The 18,225-nt window shown below is 40.7% G+C and overlaps 1 protein-coding gene across 5 annotated transcripts; it reads left to right on the plus strand.

Annotated features, from left to right (window-relative positions):
* The first annotated feature begins 4,774 nt into the window (after window positions 1-4,774).
* On the plus strand, window positions 4,775-16,870 carry prkab1a (protein kinase, AMP-activated, beta 1 non-catalytic subunit, a). Of its 5 annotated transcripts, XM_020458009.2 has the most exons (9): window positions 4,813-4,933; window positions 6,497-6,507; window positions 7,597-7,755; window positions 8,641-8,807; window positions 14,846-14,939; window positions 15,110-15,236; window positions 15,417-15,550; window positions 15,685-15,753; window positions 15,931-16,870. In XM_020458009.2, exons 3-9 carry the CDS (start codon window positions 7,627-7,629, stop codon window positions 16,006-16,008), a joined length of 798 nt encoding a protein of 265 aa, XP_020313598.1. In that variant the 5' UTR covers window positions 4,813-4,933; window positions 6,497-6,507; window positions 7,597-7,626; the 3' UTR covers window positions 16,009-16,870. The 5 variants fall into 5 exon arrangements, with proteins under 5 accessions (XP_020313597.1, XP_020313599.1, XP_020313600.1 ...); XM_020458008.2 differs by lacking the exon at window positions 6,497-6,507 and having other exon boundaries at window positions 4,775-4,933; XM_020458010.2 differs by lacking the exon at window positions 6,497-6,507 and having other exon boundaries at window positions 4,775-4,933; window positions 7,619-7,755.
* The last annotated feature ends 1,355 nt before the right edge of the window (window positions 16,871-18,225 follow it).

The raw sequence follows: 18,225 nt of genomic DNA on the forward strand, positions 1-18,225 counted from the left end.
CTACTGCCACCAACACCACTGAACACTATCCCCGGGAGTTTGTCAAGACTGCAAGACTGTTCTTCTGAAAAATAAAGATTGGATCCATCTCTAAATGGAGTTTTAAGCTTGGGTATATTTTCTTAGATGAGCGTTTATAACGCTTTCATAACAGATTAAGTGATGATATTCTGTTTATTGGCCGCTCCGAAGAAACTCAACTAATCTATGTGAGAATGTTGTTCATTGACTACAGCTCACCATAGTGCCCTCCAAGCTCATCACTAAATTAAGGACCCTGGGATTGAATGGCTCCCTCTGCAACTGGATCCTGGACTTCCAGGCGGGCCGCCCCCAAGTGGTAAGGGTAGGCAACAACACAAACACCACGCTGACCCTCAACACTGGGGCCCCTCAGGGGTGCATGCTTAGTCTCCTCTTGTACCCCCTGTTCACCAACGACTCCATGACTCCAACAACACCGTTAAGTTTGGCGACACAACACAACGGCAGTAGGCCTGACCACCGGTGACAATGAGACCTACAGGGAGAGGGTCAGAGACCCATCAACTTCAACAGGGCTGTAGTGGAGCAGGTTGAGAGATTCAAGTTCATCTGTGGCCATATCACTAAGGAATAATCATGCTCCATACAGACCAACACAGTTGTGAAGAGGGCATGACAATGCCTCTTCCCCCTCAGGAGGCTGAAAAGATTCAGCATGGGCCCTCAGATCCTCAAAACGTTGTAAAGCTGCACCATTGAGAGCATCTTGACTGGCTACATTACCGCTTGGTATGGCAACTTGCATCACTGTGGCCGAGCTCGCTGCCATCCAGGACAGGACCTCTATACCAAGCGGTGTCAGAGCAAGGCCATAATAATGGTCAGACTCCAGCCACCCAATTCATACTGTTCTCTCTGCTACCGCACGGCAAGCGGTACCGATGTACCAAGTCTGGAACCAACAGGACCCTGAACAGCTTCTAACCCCAAGCCATAAGACTGCTAAATAGTTAGCCCGGGGAACTATTTTGCACAAACTCTTTTTACTCATCACGCTGCTGTTATTGTTTATCTATCCTGTTGGTTAGTCACTTTATCCCTACCTATATGTACATACAGTTGAAGTCAGAAGTTTACATACACTTAGGTTGGAGTTATCAACCACTCCACAAATTTCTTGTTAACAAACTATAGTTTTGGCAAGTCGGTTAGGACATCTACTTTGTGCATAACACAAGTAATTTTTCCAACAATTGTTTACAGACAGATTATTTGACTTATAATTCACTGTATCACAATTCAAGTGGGTCAGAGGTTTACATACACTAAGATGACTGTGCCTTTAAACAGCTTGGAAAATTCCAGAAAATGATGTCATGGCTTTAGAAGCTTCTGATAGGCTAATTGACATTATTTGAGTCAATTGGAGGTGTACTTGTGGATATATTTCAAGGCCTACCTTAAAACTCAGTGCCTATTTGCATGACATCATGGGAAAATCAAAAGAAATCAGCCAAGACCTCAGAAAAAAATTGTAGACCTCAACAAGTCTGGTTCATCCTTGGGAGCAATTTCCAAACACCTGAAGGTACCACGTTCATCTGTACAAACTAGTATGCAAGTAAATAGTATGAAAGTATGCAAGTATAGTATGCAAGTATAAACACCATGGGACCACGCAGCTGTCATAACGCTCAGGAAGGAGACAAGTTCTGTCTCCTAGAGATGAACGTACTTGGGTGCGAAAAGTGCAAATCAATCCCAGAACTACAGCAAAGGACCTTGTGAAGATGCTGGAGGAAACAGGTACAAAAGTATATATATCCACAGTAAAACGAGTCCTATATCGACATAACCTGAAAGGCAGCTCAGCAAGGAAGAAGCCACTGCTCCAAAACCACCATAAAAAAGCCAGACTGCAGTTTGCAACTGCACATGGGGACAAAGATTATTCTTTTTGGAGAAATGTCCTCTGGTCTGATGAAACAAAAATCGAACTGTTTGGCCATAATGACCATTGTTATGTTTGGAGGAAAAAGGGGGAGGATTGCAAGCCGAAGAACACCATCCCAACCGTGAAGCACGGGGGGCATCATGTTGTGGGGGTGCTTTGCTGCAGGAGGGACTGGTGCACTTCACAAAATAGATGGCATCATGAGGCAGGTAAACATCTGAAGACATCAGTCAGGAAGTTAAAGCTTGGTCGCAAATGGGTCTTCTAAATGGACAATGACCCCAAGCGTACTTCCAAAGTTGTGGCAAAATGGCTTAAGGACAACAAAGTCAAGGTATTGGAGTGGCCATCACAAAGCCCTGACCTCAATCCTATGGAAAATTTGTGGGCAGAACTGAAAAAGCGTGTGCGAGCAAGGAGGCCTTGAAACCTGACTCAGTTACACCAGCTCTGTCAGGAGGAATGGGCCAAAATTAACCCAACTTATTGTGGGAAGCTTGTGGAAGGCTACCTGAAATGTTTAACTTGGGTCAAACAATTTAAAGGCAATGCTACCAAATACTAATTGAGTGTATGTAAACTTCTGACCCACTGGGAATGTGATGAAAGAAATAAAAGCTGAAATAAAGTGATTTATCTACTATTATTCTGACATTTCACATTCTTAAAATAAGGTGGTGATCCTAACTGAGCTAATACAGGGAATTTTTACTACGATTAAATGTCAGGAATTGTGAAAAACTGAGTTTAAATGTATTTGGCTAAGGTGTATGTAAACTTCAGACTTCAACTGTATCTACCTTAATTACCTCATACCTCTGCACATCGACTTGGTACTGGTACCCTGTGCATATAGCCACGTTATTGTTACTCATTATGCATTCCTCATGTTATTATTTTTCTATTATTTCAAAAAAATATATATATATCTTGGCATTGTTGGGAAAGGCTGGTAAAGTAAGCATTTCCAAAATTTTTTACAAAGTGTGACAAATACAATTTCATTTGAAGTTGAATTTGATTTAGCCTTTGTCTCAAAAATAACTCATAGCACTGCTATTCTTTACAACAGCAATGATCCACTCAGTGACAGCAGGGTCAGGGCCCATTCAAGCGAGAGTGTGTCTATGCAGAGTCTCTTGTGTGACTGAATGAAGGTCAGTGTAAATCAATGTGAAGGGTAACAAACGTCCCACTGAGCTCAGAGGAAGGACTGCTGACTGGCCTGGCCTCTAGGGGCATGCTGTGCCGTGTGATTGACAGACAGGGCACCACAGGGATGCTGGACCATCAACACCATCCTGCTCCCAGCTAGAAAGTAAAGCTCATTATTTGACTAAAAGGCATTCGGGTGAAAGAAGATTGAATTCTAAACATGGGGCCATGTTACTATAATATAATGATTATGTTTTTAGATAGCTTGGTAATAATTAGCCTCCTACTGTCTGTGGGCATCACAACCCAGCATCCCTTTGAACAGCACTTTGATCCGAGACCTCATTATGAGCCACAGCAAAGGGCACAGGCTCCCTGTGCGATAGCAAGCAAAACTGGAGGGTATCAGTATGTTTGTGAGGATGCCTTATGTATATGTGTACCTGACCTATGCATGAGAGAGAGAGAGAGAGCGAGAGTGTGTACGTGTCTATGTCTTGATAAGTGCGTTTATTTGTTTATTTATTTCACCTTTATTTAACCAGGTAGGCCAGTTGAGAACAAGTTCTCATTTACAACTGCGATCTGGCCAAGATAAAGCAAAGCAGTGGGACAAAAACAACAACACAGAGTTACACATAAACAAAGGTACAGTCCATAACACAAAATAAAAATCTATGTACAGTGTGTGCAAATGTAGAAGAGTAGGCAATAAATAGGCCCTAGAGGTGAAAATAAATACAATTTAGCATTAATACTGGAGTGATAGATGTGCAGATGATGATGTGCAAGTAGAGATACTGTGGTGCAAAAGAGCAAGAGGGTGTGCTATTTACAGATTGGCTGTGTACAGGTACAGTGATTGGTAAGCTGCTCAGACAGCTGATGCTTAAAGTTCGAGAGGGAGATATAAGACTCCAGCTCCAGAGATATGTGTAACTGTGTATAATGAGTGTGTCTGTTTATGAGTGGATGAGTGTGTGTATTACAGGTGGCTGATGGCACCTTAATTGGGGATGATGGGCTCATTGTAATGACTGGAACGGAATACTATGGACTGGTATCAAACGCATCTAACATGGTTTCCATGCGTTTGATACCATTCCATTCTCTCCATTTCAGGCATCATTATGAGACATCCTCCCCTCACTAGCCTTCTGTTTGTGTATTATGGAGGGAGGATGGAAAGGGAGTAATTGGTACTGGCATATAGGACATGCAGAAGGTGAGGATAAAACAGGGACAGAATAATCTGCAGTCTCCTCTGTAGCTCTCCTCACACTCAGACGGACTGAAGATAGGGAGCCACCAGACAGTGCAGCCAGAGCTATTTCACAAGCTGCTGAGAGCTGTAGGGTGTTGGAAAAACCCTATCAGAAGTTTCTAAGCAAGTGACCATTCTTGTTTGTTTGACTGCCGGTCATCATGATTGTAAAGTTGACTTGAAAGACCTCCATGAAAAACACAAGGACTACTAGTTTGACTTTCAACACAGGGATTATACATTGTTATGTGACTGTAGATATACACAAGGAAAATGTTTGAAATAATGTCTAAATAATGCTTAAATAATGAGTGTTTAGCTAGGATGGTTATAACGTTTATGTCCTAGAAATCTAGCTTTCCCTGCTGGACTGAGTCTTGATAGCCCATTAAAGGTCGACACTTCCACCAGGTGGTAAGAAAGTGAAACTGCATGCGCTCTCTGACCGTCAAAAAAGAAAAGAGGCGGGGCGCTCTGGAATGATGAGGAAGGTTGTGTTGTCAACAACAGAACGTGGGAAAATTGTCAAATAAAAGACGAGCATTTTAGTGGTGTAAACTGACATCAATTCTAAGGTATGGTTTTCAATATTCATATTTCCTTCTCAGTTTGTGGTTCTTGTCAACGTTAAATCAGATATAGCCACAGAGGGAGCTAGCTGTTTACTTTAGCTCGCTAGCTAGTAACTATAGCATCCCATGATCCATCGGTTGCAGCAGCTCGAAAAGAGCTTGCGTGCTGTGTAGGAAATCGTGCATCTATTATCTGTTCCCGGTAAAACATTTAATATCCGAACATGTGGAAAAGTTTTACCCCAGGGACGCACACACAAATTATTTGACATGGATACTAAACATTGCTTGGTAACGTAAAGCGAACGTTAGCTAATGTTTTTAGCTAGCTACGTTAACACAGCACCCTAACCAGGGATACTAAACTGTCTGGTGTTTCCAGATGTCTAGTATGAAATATAACCAATAATTAATTACAATACGAGTTAAATTATTTTCATTCCAAAAAACAAATTGCAATTATGTAGCGTCTCCGGGCCCTGTTGTGGATGTATTTTCGTTGTTTAAAATAGTAGAATATAAAGAGTGTTTAAATGATCTCAAAACAATTTATCCATTCACCTGCAAGTAACGTTAAGGGTTATAAAAAGCGTCATTCCCGTATTGTTTACTGCGTTTCCCGGAATTGGAAGTTGATCCATTGATCAAAAAAACGTCAGTCTGTTTTTAAGGTGAACTATGCAGAAACAAACAGGAAGCGGCAAAGCGAGGCTCCACTTGATGGAAAAGCTGTCTCCCTCAAGCAGTTGGTGTTTTTTTCGCCCACCAAGCAAGGAGTTTTTGTATATAGATCAATGAGATTGTTGAATTTGATCAACAACAAAAAACAAATGGTTTATTGCAATTTATATCGGAGTTGTCACGAGAAGGCTATGCATAGAATGCATCTTTTTTTTTGGGGGGGGGGGGGGATTTTTAATCACTTTTTGATAGCACCCCTTTTTATTTGAACAAAACCTTTCCAATTTTAGAAATGCTCAGAAAGCGATTTTTTGGGGGGACCTGAATGCCAAACGTTCAAGGGATAAAGCTGCCCAGTTGACCTATTTTGCATACCCCACCATACATACATACATACATACATACATGTCTTAATCACTGCAAAAATCACATTTGAGATTTAGATCATTTAAAAGCTTACCAACGGGCTTGTAAAACAATTTAATATATATATATATGTGTGTGTGTGTGTGTGTATATATTAGAGGTCGACCGATTAATCGGAATGGCCAATTTAATTAGGGCCGATTTCAACAATCGAAAATCAACAATCATAATAATCGGTATTTTGAGGGGCCGATAAAAAAAAATATATATATATATATTTTTGTATTTTTTTATATATACCTTTATTTAACTAGGCAAGTCAGTTAAGAACACATTCTTATTTTCAATGACGGCCTAGGAATGGTGGGTTAACTGCCTTGTTCAGGGGCAGAACGACAGATTTTCACCTTGTCAGCTCGGGGGATCCAATCTTGCAACCTTACAGTTAACTAGTCCAACGCTCTAACCACCTGCCTCTCATTGCACTCCACGAGGAACCTGCCTGTTACGCAAATGCAGTAGAATCCAAGGTAAGTTGCTAGCTAGCATTAAACTTATCTTATAAAAAACAATCAATCAATCATAATCACTAGTTATAACTACACATGGTTGATGATATTACTCGTTTATCTAGCGTGTCCTGCGTTGCATATAATCGATGCAACGCTGGGGGATGATTTAACAAAAGCACATCTGGGGAAAAAAACTATCTACACACAATACCCCATAATGACAAAGCAAAAACAGGTTTTTAGAAATGTTTGCAATTTTATTAAATATAAAAAACAGAAATACCTTGTTTACATAAGTATTCAGACCCTTTGCTATGAGACTTGAAATTGAGCTCAGGTGCATCCCGTTTCCATTGATCATCCTTGAGATGTTTCAACAATTTGATTGAAGTCCACCTGTGGTAAAATTCAATCAATTGGACATGATTTAGAAAGGCACACACCTGTCTATATTTTATTTTATATTTTTTAAATTTTTTATTGAACCTTTATTTAACCAGGTAGGCTAGTTGAGAACAAGTTCTCATTTGCAACTGCGACCTGGCCAAGATAAAGCATAGCAGTGTGAGCAGACAACAAAGAGTTACACATGGAGTAAACAATTAGGTCCCACAATTGACAGTGCATGTCAGAGCAAAAACCAAGCCATGAGGTCGAAGGAATTGTCCGTAAAGCTCCGAGACAGGATTGTGCCGAGTCACATATTTGGGGAAGGGTACCATCATTATTAAATGGAACCTACCAAGACACTTCCTAGAGCTGGCCGCTTGGCCAAACAGCAATCGGGGGAGAAAGGCCTTGGTCATGAAGGTGACCAAGAACCAACCCGATGGTCACTCTGACATTGAATCATAGAAATATAGATCATAGAATAGACATGACCATTTAAGTTGATATTCGCCGGCACCTTTATCTCCTGAACGTTTTGGCATTCATGTCCAAAAATAATCTTTCTGACCACTTCTTCCATGGGAAAACATGTATGCATTTATCCTACGCATAGTCTTTGGATGTGCCCACGTTCTCTTTCCATGATGTCCCTTATTGATTTTAGTTTATTTTACTGTTCCATTAGTTTAAGCAATTTTCCAACCTTTGTCCACACAGTGATTTTGGCTTATTGACACAGAGGGGACCATGGGGAACACTAACACCGGTATGGGTACGGGACACCGGCGGGACAGCCGTGCCAAGGAGGGCGACAGGCCTAAAATCCTCATGGACAGTCCAGAGGATGCTGATATGTTCCATGGAGAGGACATCAAGGTCAGTTGTACAGGAGTGAACCTCTGTAATTATGTAGGGTGTCCAACCACTCTGCCCCAGAGAAAACGTGCTTTGGTGATAAAAATGTAACTTCCTTATGTTTATAAAATACATTTTACCAAGACAAATATGATTATTCATGTTCTGAATTGTTCAAGTGGGGTCGTTCTCTATCATATAATTAACATTCTATCCAAAAAGACAGATTTCATAACCTAATACATCCGATAATAAGCACTGAGCTCTGTTGACAGTGGTGCAGGTTTCTCGTAATAACTGTTGAGGATTTTACATTTTGTGGTCATCAACTTCAAAGTTATTTCAGTGGGTCTTAAAAAGCTAATTGAGCTTGACATGAGCTGAATTAAATGTAAAAGGCTTTGAAAATAAAAAGCTGGGTGTGAGCTCAGTGCTCTGTTGACATTTCAGAGATACGGTTGTTTTTGTGAGAAATATTCTAAAAAGAACGTGAATCTTAAAAGAAAATACTACACATCATGTGTCCTATCCATCTTACCTCTATTGTTTTGTGTCCTGTGGATTGTCAGGTAGACAGTAGCCTTAATTCTTGCACAGAATCCCGCCTAGCTGACTTGATGCCATTTTTCCAGATTTATTACCACTTATTTTCTCTGTCCTCCATTTAGTCACCCTGTAGGATGCCAAACTAATTCTAATCTAATTCTGTCTGTCCTTCAAGGGTAAAAACTTCAATAACTTTTGAATGGATTATGATGGAGACATTAGGTTTGGACCATTGGTTTTCTTAGAGGATTGTCTACAGTATTAACGTAGTATTTTACCCCTTGGTCAAAACACATCTCTCCCTCTTCCCATTTCTCACACACACAGAGACTCATCTCTCCCTCTTCCCTTGTCTCCTAGGCTCCACTAGAGAAAGAAGAGTACCTTGCATGGCGGCAAGACCTGGAAGCTGATAAAGGGCCCACACTGGACCGCCCCACTGTGTTCCGCTGGACTGGAAGCGGAAAGGAGGTCTTTCTGTCCGGTTCCTTCAACAACTGGGCCAACAAGATTCCCCTAACCAGGAGGTGGGTTAGCAGCCATGAGAAGGGCATCGTACTTATAACATTATCGTTGACCTGCCTTTGGTGCAATTCACACAGTGTTGTGAGTGAGTATACACTGAATGTACAAAACATTAGGAACACCTGCTCTTTCCATGACATCGACTGTCCAAGTGAAAGCTATGATCCCTTATTGATGTCACCTGTAAAATCCACTTCAAACAGTGTAGATGAAGACCGGTTATAGAAGGATTTTTAAGGCTTGAGACAATTGAGACATGGATTGTGTATGTGTGCCATTCAGAGGGTGAATGGGCAAGACAAAAGATATAAGTGCCTTTGAACAGGGTATGTTAGTAGGTGCAAGGCGCACTGGTTTTATTCGGTCAAGAACTGGAACACTGCTGGGCTTTTCACGCTCAACAGTTTCCTGTGTTTATCAAGAATGGTCCACCACCCAAAGGACATCCAGCCAACTTGACAGAACTGTGGGATACATTGGAGTCAACATGGGCCAGTATCCCTGTGGAACACTTTCGACACCTTGTAAAATGGGGTGTAACTCAATATTAGGACGGTGTTCTTAATATTTTATACACTCAGTGTATACTGTATGTATGCCCTTACTGTTTATTAAAAACAATTTTTTAGGGGGGGTAGATCAGCTTTAAAATTACAGATAGATTGTGGTCGGGTGATTGTGGAGGCCAGTTCATCGTATGCAGCACTCCATCACTCTCCTTCTTGGTCAAATAGCCCTTAAACAGCCTGGAGGTGTGCTGGAAGATTGTCCTGTTGAAAAACAAATGATAGCCCCACTAAGCGCAAACCAGATGGGATGGTGTATCGCTGCAGAATTATGTGGTAGCCATGCTGGTTAAGTGTGCCTTGAATTCTAAATAAATCATGACAGTGTTACCAGCAAAGCACCCCCACACCATCACACCTCCTCCATGCTTCACGGTGGGAACCACACATGCAGAGATCATCCATTCACCTACTCTGCGACTCACAAAGAGACAGCGGTTAGAACCAGAAATCTTAAATCAGACCAAAGGACAGATTTCCACCGGTCTAATGTCCATTGCTCGTGTTTCTTGGCCCAAGAAATTATCTTCTTATTGGTGTCCTTTAATAGTGGTTTCTTAGCAGTGTCGTGTCTTTACTATCATTAAATGAAGACTTTTCGTTTTTATCACAGTTTCCCTGTAATTATTATTACATGATTAAACTGATTAATCATGTAACTGTAATTATCGAGGAAGTCGGGGCACCAAGGAAAATATTCAGATTACAAAGTTATAATTTTCCTAATATAACTTTTCAGATATTTTCACATCTGATCAATAGTCTTCTGATTAATTAATTATTTATTTGACCTCACGTTAGTCTCATTCCAAACGTCGGAATTTGTTGGTTATCTGCACGAACCCAGTCTTCACTATGAGTCATCCATACATCAATTGTCTTAAATCATTTATTTATTAACTAACTAAACAATCCACAGAAATGCATAAACAAACAAACAAAGTAAATATGGTTACAAGAAATGATAAGGGAATGTACGAAAGGGAAGTGGGGGTCGACTGAGAAGACAACACACAGTTGATCATTGAAATGCTAATCCTTTGCACATGAACGCTCACTCATTCGGGAACAATTGCGATCAATATATATATTTACGCTCAGTGTGTCGTCGGGATCTCTGCTGAAAAGTTAGTTTCTGTTGGAGAGTTTCCGTCCTCTCTCTCTCTCGTTCTCTCTGTCGTGGTTAGAGGGGATAGTTCAGAGTGACATTCACTCATGTTGTTGTAGAATGGATGTTTCGGCGGTTGTCGTTCTTCACGTTCAATGATACGAAATTCCTAGCTGCAGACTAGTAATTAATATCAAAGACTTATTCTTATTCTGTTGGTATCGATAGTCTAAGAGTTTAACCACGTGGTATGGTTAAAAGATTCAGCAATGGTCTGCAACCTTTGTCCTCTCGTGATTGAGAGAAAACGTGGTCTGTTACCTTTGTTCTCTCGTAATGGAGAAAAACATGGTCTCGTGAGAACTTCTCAAAGTTGGGGTTTTTATTCAGGAGTTGCAGAAAAGGGCCTGTCCCAGGATGCCCGACCATAACTGGGCTCATGGGCGGTCCTCTGATTTAGTTAAACTCAAAAGGGAATTGGAGTTTCCTTCATTAAAAAGTCCAAAATCACATTACACAATTTTACAAATAGTATCATCCTCACTCATTCATCTTATACAACAATTAGATGTAAACCTCATATCTGAGGCTATTATATAAACAGCATTATGGTAATGTGTCCGCACCGTCTCTCATTAGTTTTTCAAACTTGTACCAAACGGACCAGTTCGTCGTTGGATTCTTCACCGATCTTTTATACCTTCTCCGGAACATAAATGTTGTTTGGACCTCAAGTTCTGTGAGGTGGAAGAAATTCCTTTGTTCTCTATGAAACTTCACTCTGTCTCTATACTGTGTGGCCATGCGGCAGGATCTTCCTGGAATTTACGACCTCTCTGACCACAGCAGCCTAGTTGTAAGGAGGCAGGGAGAGGGGGATGGGGCTTGCTGTACCCAAAGAGGGCAACGTCATGACAGCAGCAATTAGACCATGAAGGCCTGATTCACGCTGTCTCCTCTGAACAGTTGATGTTGAGATGTGTCTGTTACTTGAACTCTGTGAAGCATTTATTACCTCTGCGGCAGAGGTAACTCTGGGTCTCCCATTCCTGTGGTAGTCCTCATGAGAGACAGTTTCATTATAGCGCTTGATGGTTTTTGCGACTCAACTTGCAGGAACTTTAAAAGTTCTTTGAATTTTCCAGATTGAATGACCATGTCTAAAAGTAATGATGGACTGTTGTTTCTCTTTACTCATTTGAGCTGTTCTTTCCATAATATGGACTTGCTCTTTTACCAAATAGGACTATCTTCTGGATACCACCTTTAACTTGTCACAACACAACTGATTGGTGCAAATATTTCACAAATTAACTTTAACAAGGCACACCTGTTAATTGAAATGGTTGAGAGAATGCCAAGAGTGTGCAAAGCTGTCATCAAGGCAAAGGGTGGCTACTTTTTAAGAATCGGTTTCAGAGGAAGGACCAAAAAATTGCCAGACTCCAGCCACCCTAGTCATAGATTGTTCTCTCTGCTACCACACGGCAAGCGGTACCGGAGCGCCAAGTCTTGATCCAAAGGACTTCTTAACAGCTCCTACCCCCAAGCCATATGACTCCTGAACTCCACCCACTCCCCCATTTTTATGCTGCTGCTACTCTCTGTTTATTATCCATGCATATTCACTTTACCTCTACCTACATGTACATATTACCTCAACTACCTGGACTGACCGGTGCCCCTCACATTGACTCGGTACCAGTACCCCCTGTATGTAGCCTCGCTGCTGTTATCTTATTGTTGGTCCTTAATTATTTTTCTTATTTATTTTATACATTTACTTCAGTTTATTTTAGTAAATTCTTTAAAAAAAAAATCCTTAACTGCATTTTTGGTTAAGGGCTTGTAAGTAAGCATTTCACTGTAAGGTGTAATGTGACAAATACAATTTGATTTGAATTCTTCAGCCATACCTGAGACCAAAAACAAGCTACATATATATGGACAGTACCAAAACATATGATCTGATGATTCAGTCTATTCGCGGCAAAATCTTCAGAGCTGGGATGGTTGTATCCCCCATATACAGTGCCTTGCGAAAGTATTCGGCCCCCTTGAACTTTGCGACCTTTTGCCACATTTCAGGCTTCAAACATAAAGATATAAAACTGTATTTTTTTGTGAAGAATCAACAACAAGTGGGACACAATCATGAAGTGGAACGACATTTATTGGATATTTCAAACTTTTTTAACAAATCAAAAACTGAAAAATTGGGCGTGCAAAATTATTCAGCCCCCTTAAGTAAATACTTTGTAGCGCCACCTTTTGCTGCGATTACAGCTGTAAGTCGCTTGGGGTATGTCTCTATCAGTTTTGCACATCGAGAGACTGACATTTTTTCCCATTCCTCCTTGCAAAACAGCTCACGCTCAGTGAGGTTGGATGGAGAGCATTTGTGAACAGCAGTTTTCAGTTCTTTCCACAGATTCTTGATTGGATTCAGGTCTGGACTTTGACTTGGCCATTCTAACACCTGGATATGTTTATTTTTGAACCATTCCATTGTAGATTTTGCTTTATGTTTTGGATCATTGTCTTGTTGGAAGACAAATCTCCGTCCCAGTCTCAGGTCTTTTGCAGACTCCATCAGGTTTTCTTCCAGAATGGTCCTGTATTTGGCTTCATCCATCTTCCCATCAATTTTAACCATCTTCCCTGTCCCTGCTGAAGAAAAGCAGGCCCAAACCCTGATGCTGCCACCACCATGTTTGACAGTGGGGATGGTGTGTTCAGGGTGATGAGCTGTGTTGCTTTTACGCCAAACATAATGTTTTGCATTGTTGCCAAAAAGTTCAATTTTGGTTTCATCTGACCAGAGCACCTTCTTCCACATGTTTGGTGTGTCTCCCAGGTGGCTTGTGGCAAACTTTAAACGACACTTTTTATGGATATCTTTAAGAAATGGCTTTCTTCTTGCCACTCTTCCATAAAGGCCAGATTTGTGCAATATACGACTGATTGTTGTCCTATGGACAGAGTCTCCCACCTCAGCTGTAGATCTCTGCAGTTCATCCAAAGTGATCATGGGCCTCTTGGCTGCATCTCTGATCAGTCTTCTCCTTGTATGAACTGAAAGTTTAGAGGGACGGCCAGGTCTTGGTAGATTTGCAGTGGTCTGATACTCCTTCCATTTCAATATTATCGCTTGCACAGTGCTCCTTGGAATGTTTAAAGCTTGGGAAATCTTTTTGTATCCAAATCCGGCTTTAAACTTCTTCACAACAGTATCTCGGACCTGCCTGGTGTGTTCCTTGTTCTTCATGATGCTCTCTGCGCTTTTAACGGACCTCTGAGACTATCACAGTGCAGGTGCATTTATACGGAGACTTGATTACACACAGGTGGATTGTATTTATCATCATTAGTCATTTAGGTCAACATTGGATCATTCAGAGATCCTCACTGAACTTCTGGAGAGAGTTTGCTGCACTGAAAGTAAAGGGGCTGAATAATTTTGCCCGCCCAATTTTTCAGTATTTGATTTGTTAAAAAAGTTTGAAATATCCAATAAATGTCGTTCTACTTCATGATTGTGTTCCTCTTGTTGTTGATTCTTCACAAAAAAATACAGTTTTATATCTTTATGTTTGAAGCCTGAAATGTGACAAAAGGTCGCAAAGTTCAAGGGGGCCGAATACTTTCGCAAGGCACTGTATGTAACATTATATATGTTGCAAGAGTTTCGTCAAATCATTTAAATTGAATAACTCTTAGGTTTTGAATCCGGCATCCTTTTGTGTATCAGTTCATGAAGTATGTGCCATGGAATCAGTGCGTCAAATCTCTTCCCAACTATTTTGCCATCTATACAACACAGCTGTCAATTCTTTGGTCCTTTAATGAAACTGGTATACATTTGATTTATCACAGTTTTCTTTAACCAATTATGGTCTTTAATTCAGGGCCGACAAACAAGTTCCTTACTTTCTCCCCCTTTCACTTTCCTCCTCCATTTTTGTGGTAATGCTGCAATCAGTTGGTTGTAATTTTGGACAGAGCAGACATTTCCATTAAAAAAAATTATGAATGAATATATTTGAGTTTAACTATAATATTTGTTGTAATATTTGTTCTGTCTTTTCTGGTGGATTAAACTGAAATTGCAACCAACTTTCTATGGCTTGTTCTAAAAATAGTGATATTTTGGAAATTATTTCATTTTCAAACAAGTGAGAGGTTGTAATCTGAATCAAGGGAAAAAGGCCATTCTTGAACACTGGGTGAGCCATTCTTACCTATCTGATAGAGAACCAGCTTTTGTATGAATGAAGACCTTTAGTGAGAGGTATAATGCTTGAATATTTAATCATTTCTGCTCCCGAATTCATAACGCTTAATATTAGTTTGTTCTCTATTTCAGTCAGAACAACTTTGTGGCAATTGTGGATCTGCCTGAAGGGGAGCATCAGTATAAGTTCTATGTGGACGGCACGTGGACCCATGACCCAGCTGAGGTGAGCAGCGTGTTTTGGGGACCAGAACGACCTCTGTTTTACATGTTGTAATGGCTTTATAGGAACAACTGTCTCCTCAGCTATTTACACAGGCATATGGGAGTGAATGACTGGAACAGATTTGATGTTTATGAGTTCTCTGTTTGATTGCTGGTTTTGTGGTCCTCCAGCCTGTTGTAACCAACCAGCTAGGCACAGTCAACAACGTCATCCAAGTGAAAAATACTGACTTTGAGGTGTTTGATGCACTTATGGTGGACTCACAGAAATGCTCTGATATGTCAGGTCAGTGTCAAGGTCAGTATCCATAACGTGTTCATCCATTCAAGTTATGCTACTGTATTGGACAATGTCTCCATGGTGTTAGAAAGTTAGATTTCAACTTGCAATAGCAAAATATTAACTAGACAAATCTTGGTGTTCGCTCTCCCATTGCATTTATAAACTTGCCCCTCCTCCCATCTGTTTGTGAGTTAGACCTGTCTAGCTCTCCTCCCGGACCGTACCATCAGGACTCTTACATACCCAAGCAGGAAGAAAAGTTCAAGTCTCCGCCCATTCTCCCACCTCACTTGCTACAGGTCATCCTAAACAAGGACACAGGAATCTCTGTGAGTACAAGACGCTAACAACTGAATCTAAACCCCCTCATGGGAATATCAATGATGAAGAAATGAGAGCTATTCATGTAATTGACAGTAATGTGTATGCACTGGAGTAAGATGTCTTCTCTCTCCCTCTTCAGTGTGACCCTGCATTGCTCCCAGAACCCAATCATGTCATGCTCAATCACCTCTATGCCTTGTCCATCAAGGTAAGACCACAGGGAGATCAGAAAGATTAAATCAAAGCCATGGAGCCTTAGTAGATTGATTCAACGTCTGCAAGAAGTAACAGAAGGACTCCCAGAAGAGTTGCTTTTGGAGAGGTGAAGGGAAATGTCAAGTATGTGCGAATGGAGTTGTATATTTCTCTCTCTCTCTCCTCTTAGGATGGTGTGATGGTGCTTAGTGCGACTCATCGCTACAAGAAGAAGTATGTCACCACCCTGCTGTATAAGCCGATCTGACCAGAGGTCTATGGCGTCTCTGCCTTTGCACCACAGACACCACAGCTTCTCACAGCACAGCCTCCAGCATTACACCTGTACATATCTCAGTTTAGAATGATTTCTATCACCCCAATCTTCCTCAGTCTGCCTTTCCTCTTGTTCAATGACTGCCATCCCATTTGCTGATCACCAACCTTGCTTTGTTATAGACATAGAGGAGTACTAGGTAGGAGAATAGTTACGCATAGGAAGGATAGAGACATTTTAGGGGTGGTGGTGAATTCTGACTGATAATACGTAAGGGTTGTGTTGTGACCTGTGCTTGATGACAGGAGGTCCCTTCATCAGACAAGAACAGGAAATAGTATAACAGGAAGTAGTAGGTAAGATGCAGTATCATGGAAAACCATACAGTGTTTGATTTTGGACAGATGCCCCAGTGTTGCTGTACAGTAGTAGTAATCATGGATTTTGCCAGTGGAGTTTTTTTCCTGCCTTTTATTGTGATTTTCTCTTCAGCCTCTGTTACTTGCCATTTGGCCAGTGTGCCTGGCCTTTGTATCATTATGCTTCACCAGCTATATCCGTTTGCGTATCAGTGCACATGTTTTATTTAAATAGTAGTAAGTTAAGTAATCATTAGATAGTGCTGTGTATATTTTCTAAATGACTATATATGGTCTAAAACACCTCCCCTACATGTGAATCCAAGGGACCAACTCAGTGCGGTGACAGACAAGCAGAGTTGGAGATGGATTAATGAGGCTTGAAGCTCCTTTGACATCCTTGTTAATGTAACCCTCTTGGACCATGTTGTGTACATTTTTCTTCTTTGTTTCCAGATTTCTATCCCAATAAATATAATTGATTTTATAGCATTCTTATTGTGTGGTATCTCTGAAATAAAGGGTCTACCAGTATGGATAGGAATACAACTCTTGTAGATGGGCGTAGCCCCTTGACTATCAATTTGAGTATCACATATGGAAGATCTAATCTAAATGTATTCCTCCCCTTTGTTTGATCTGATTTCCACAGGATTCGTTGAACCAAAATATTGTGAATCTATTGAAGTGTTATACTAGTATTCTTTCATGTTCAAGTAATAGGTAACATTTTGTTGAGGCATGGCCCTATTAATCCTAGGGGAAGGAGCCAGATGGCATTCTAAAAGTGTGAAGATAGCAATATGTCAGCGGGAGAAAATGATCTTCCCCAATGCAATATGAACATTTGTTTCCTGGACATGTTTTGGGGTGAAAAGGATAGAGACCTTGAGCGTCATTGCAGGAGTACACACAGCCCTAATTTCCAGACACATATTTCTCACCATGTCTTTCCCCATACAACCACAACATATATGTTTAATCTACATGAGTATAAATGTGTGATTTTGATGTATTGTTGCATCAACTTTAAAAAAAAACAGCATTTGGACAACTAGTAATGTGACTCTTTTTGGTTTGCCCTGAGCTCAATTGCAGTGAAAGTTGTCATATGTTTCCAAACACTCACCCAATTGGTGGAAATTCAACAGTGTTACCTTGTCTTCTTATCTAGTAGTGTGTCTGTTCGTTGTGTCATGCCATGTTATCTCAAAGCTATTCTTGGAACACATCCGCCTGAGTCTGGGACACTATAAATTCACTAAAACTACTGTACTGTATCTCGTACATTACTTTTCGAATAAATGTATATCAATCAAATCAAATTTGATTGGTCGCATACACATATTTAGCAGATGTTACTGCGGGTGTAGCGAAATACTTGTTCCTAGCTCCAGCAGCGCAGAAAAATCTAACAATTCACAGAAATCTAAAAATTAAAATAATGGAATTAAGAAATATTAGGATGAGCAATGTCGGAGTCCAGAGTGTGTGTGTATATATATATACACAGTTGAAGAGGTTGGAGTCATTCTTTAGACTAGTGGAGAATCTGGAGCATCATCATTTGTGGGTTCGATTAAAGGCTCAAAATGGCCAGAAACAAAGAACTTTCTTCTGAAACTCATCCGTCTATTCTTGTTCTGTGAAATGAAGGCTATTCCATGCGAGAAATTGCGAGAAATTGCCAAGAAGATGAGTGGGAGGCCCCGGTGCACAACTGAGCAGGAGGACAAGTACATTAGAGTGTCTAGTTTGAGAAACAGACACCTCACAAGTCCTCACCTGGCAGCTTCATTAAATAGTACTTGCAAAACAAAACAGTCTCAATGTCAACAGTGAAGAGGCG

This window comes from Oncorhynchus kisutch, linkage group LG23 (genome assembly GCF_002021735.2).
Source record: "Oncorhynchus kisutch isolate 150728-3 linkage group LG23, Okis_V2, whole genome shotgun sequence".
NCBI lineage: Eukaryota > Metazoa > Chordata > Actinopteri > Salmoniformes > Salmonidae > Oncorhynchus > Oncorhynchus kisutch.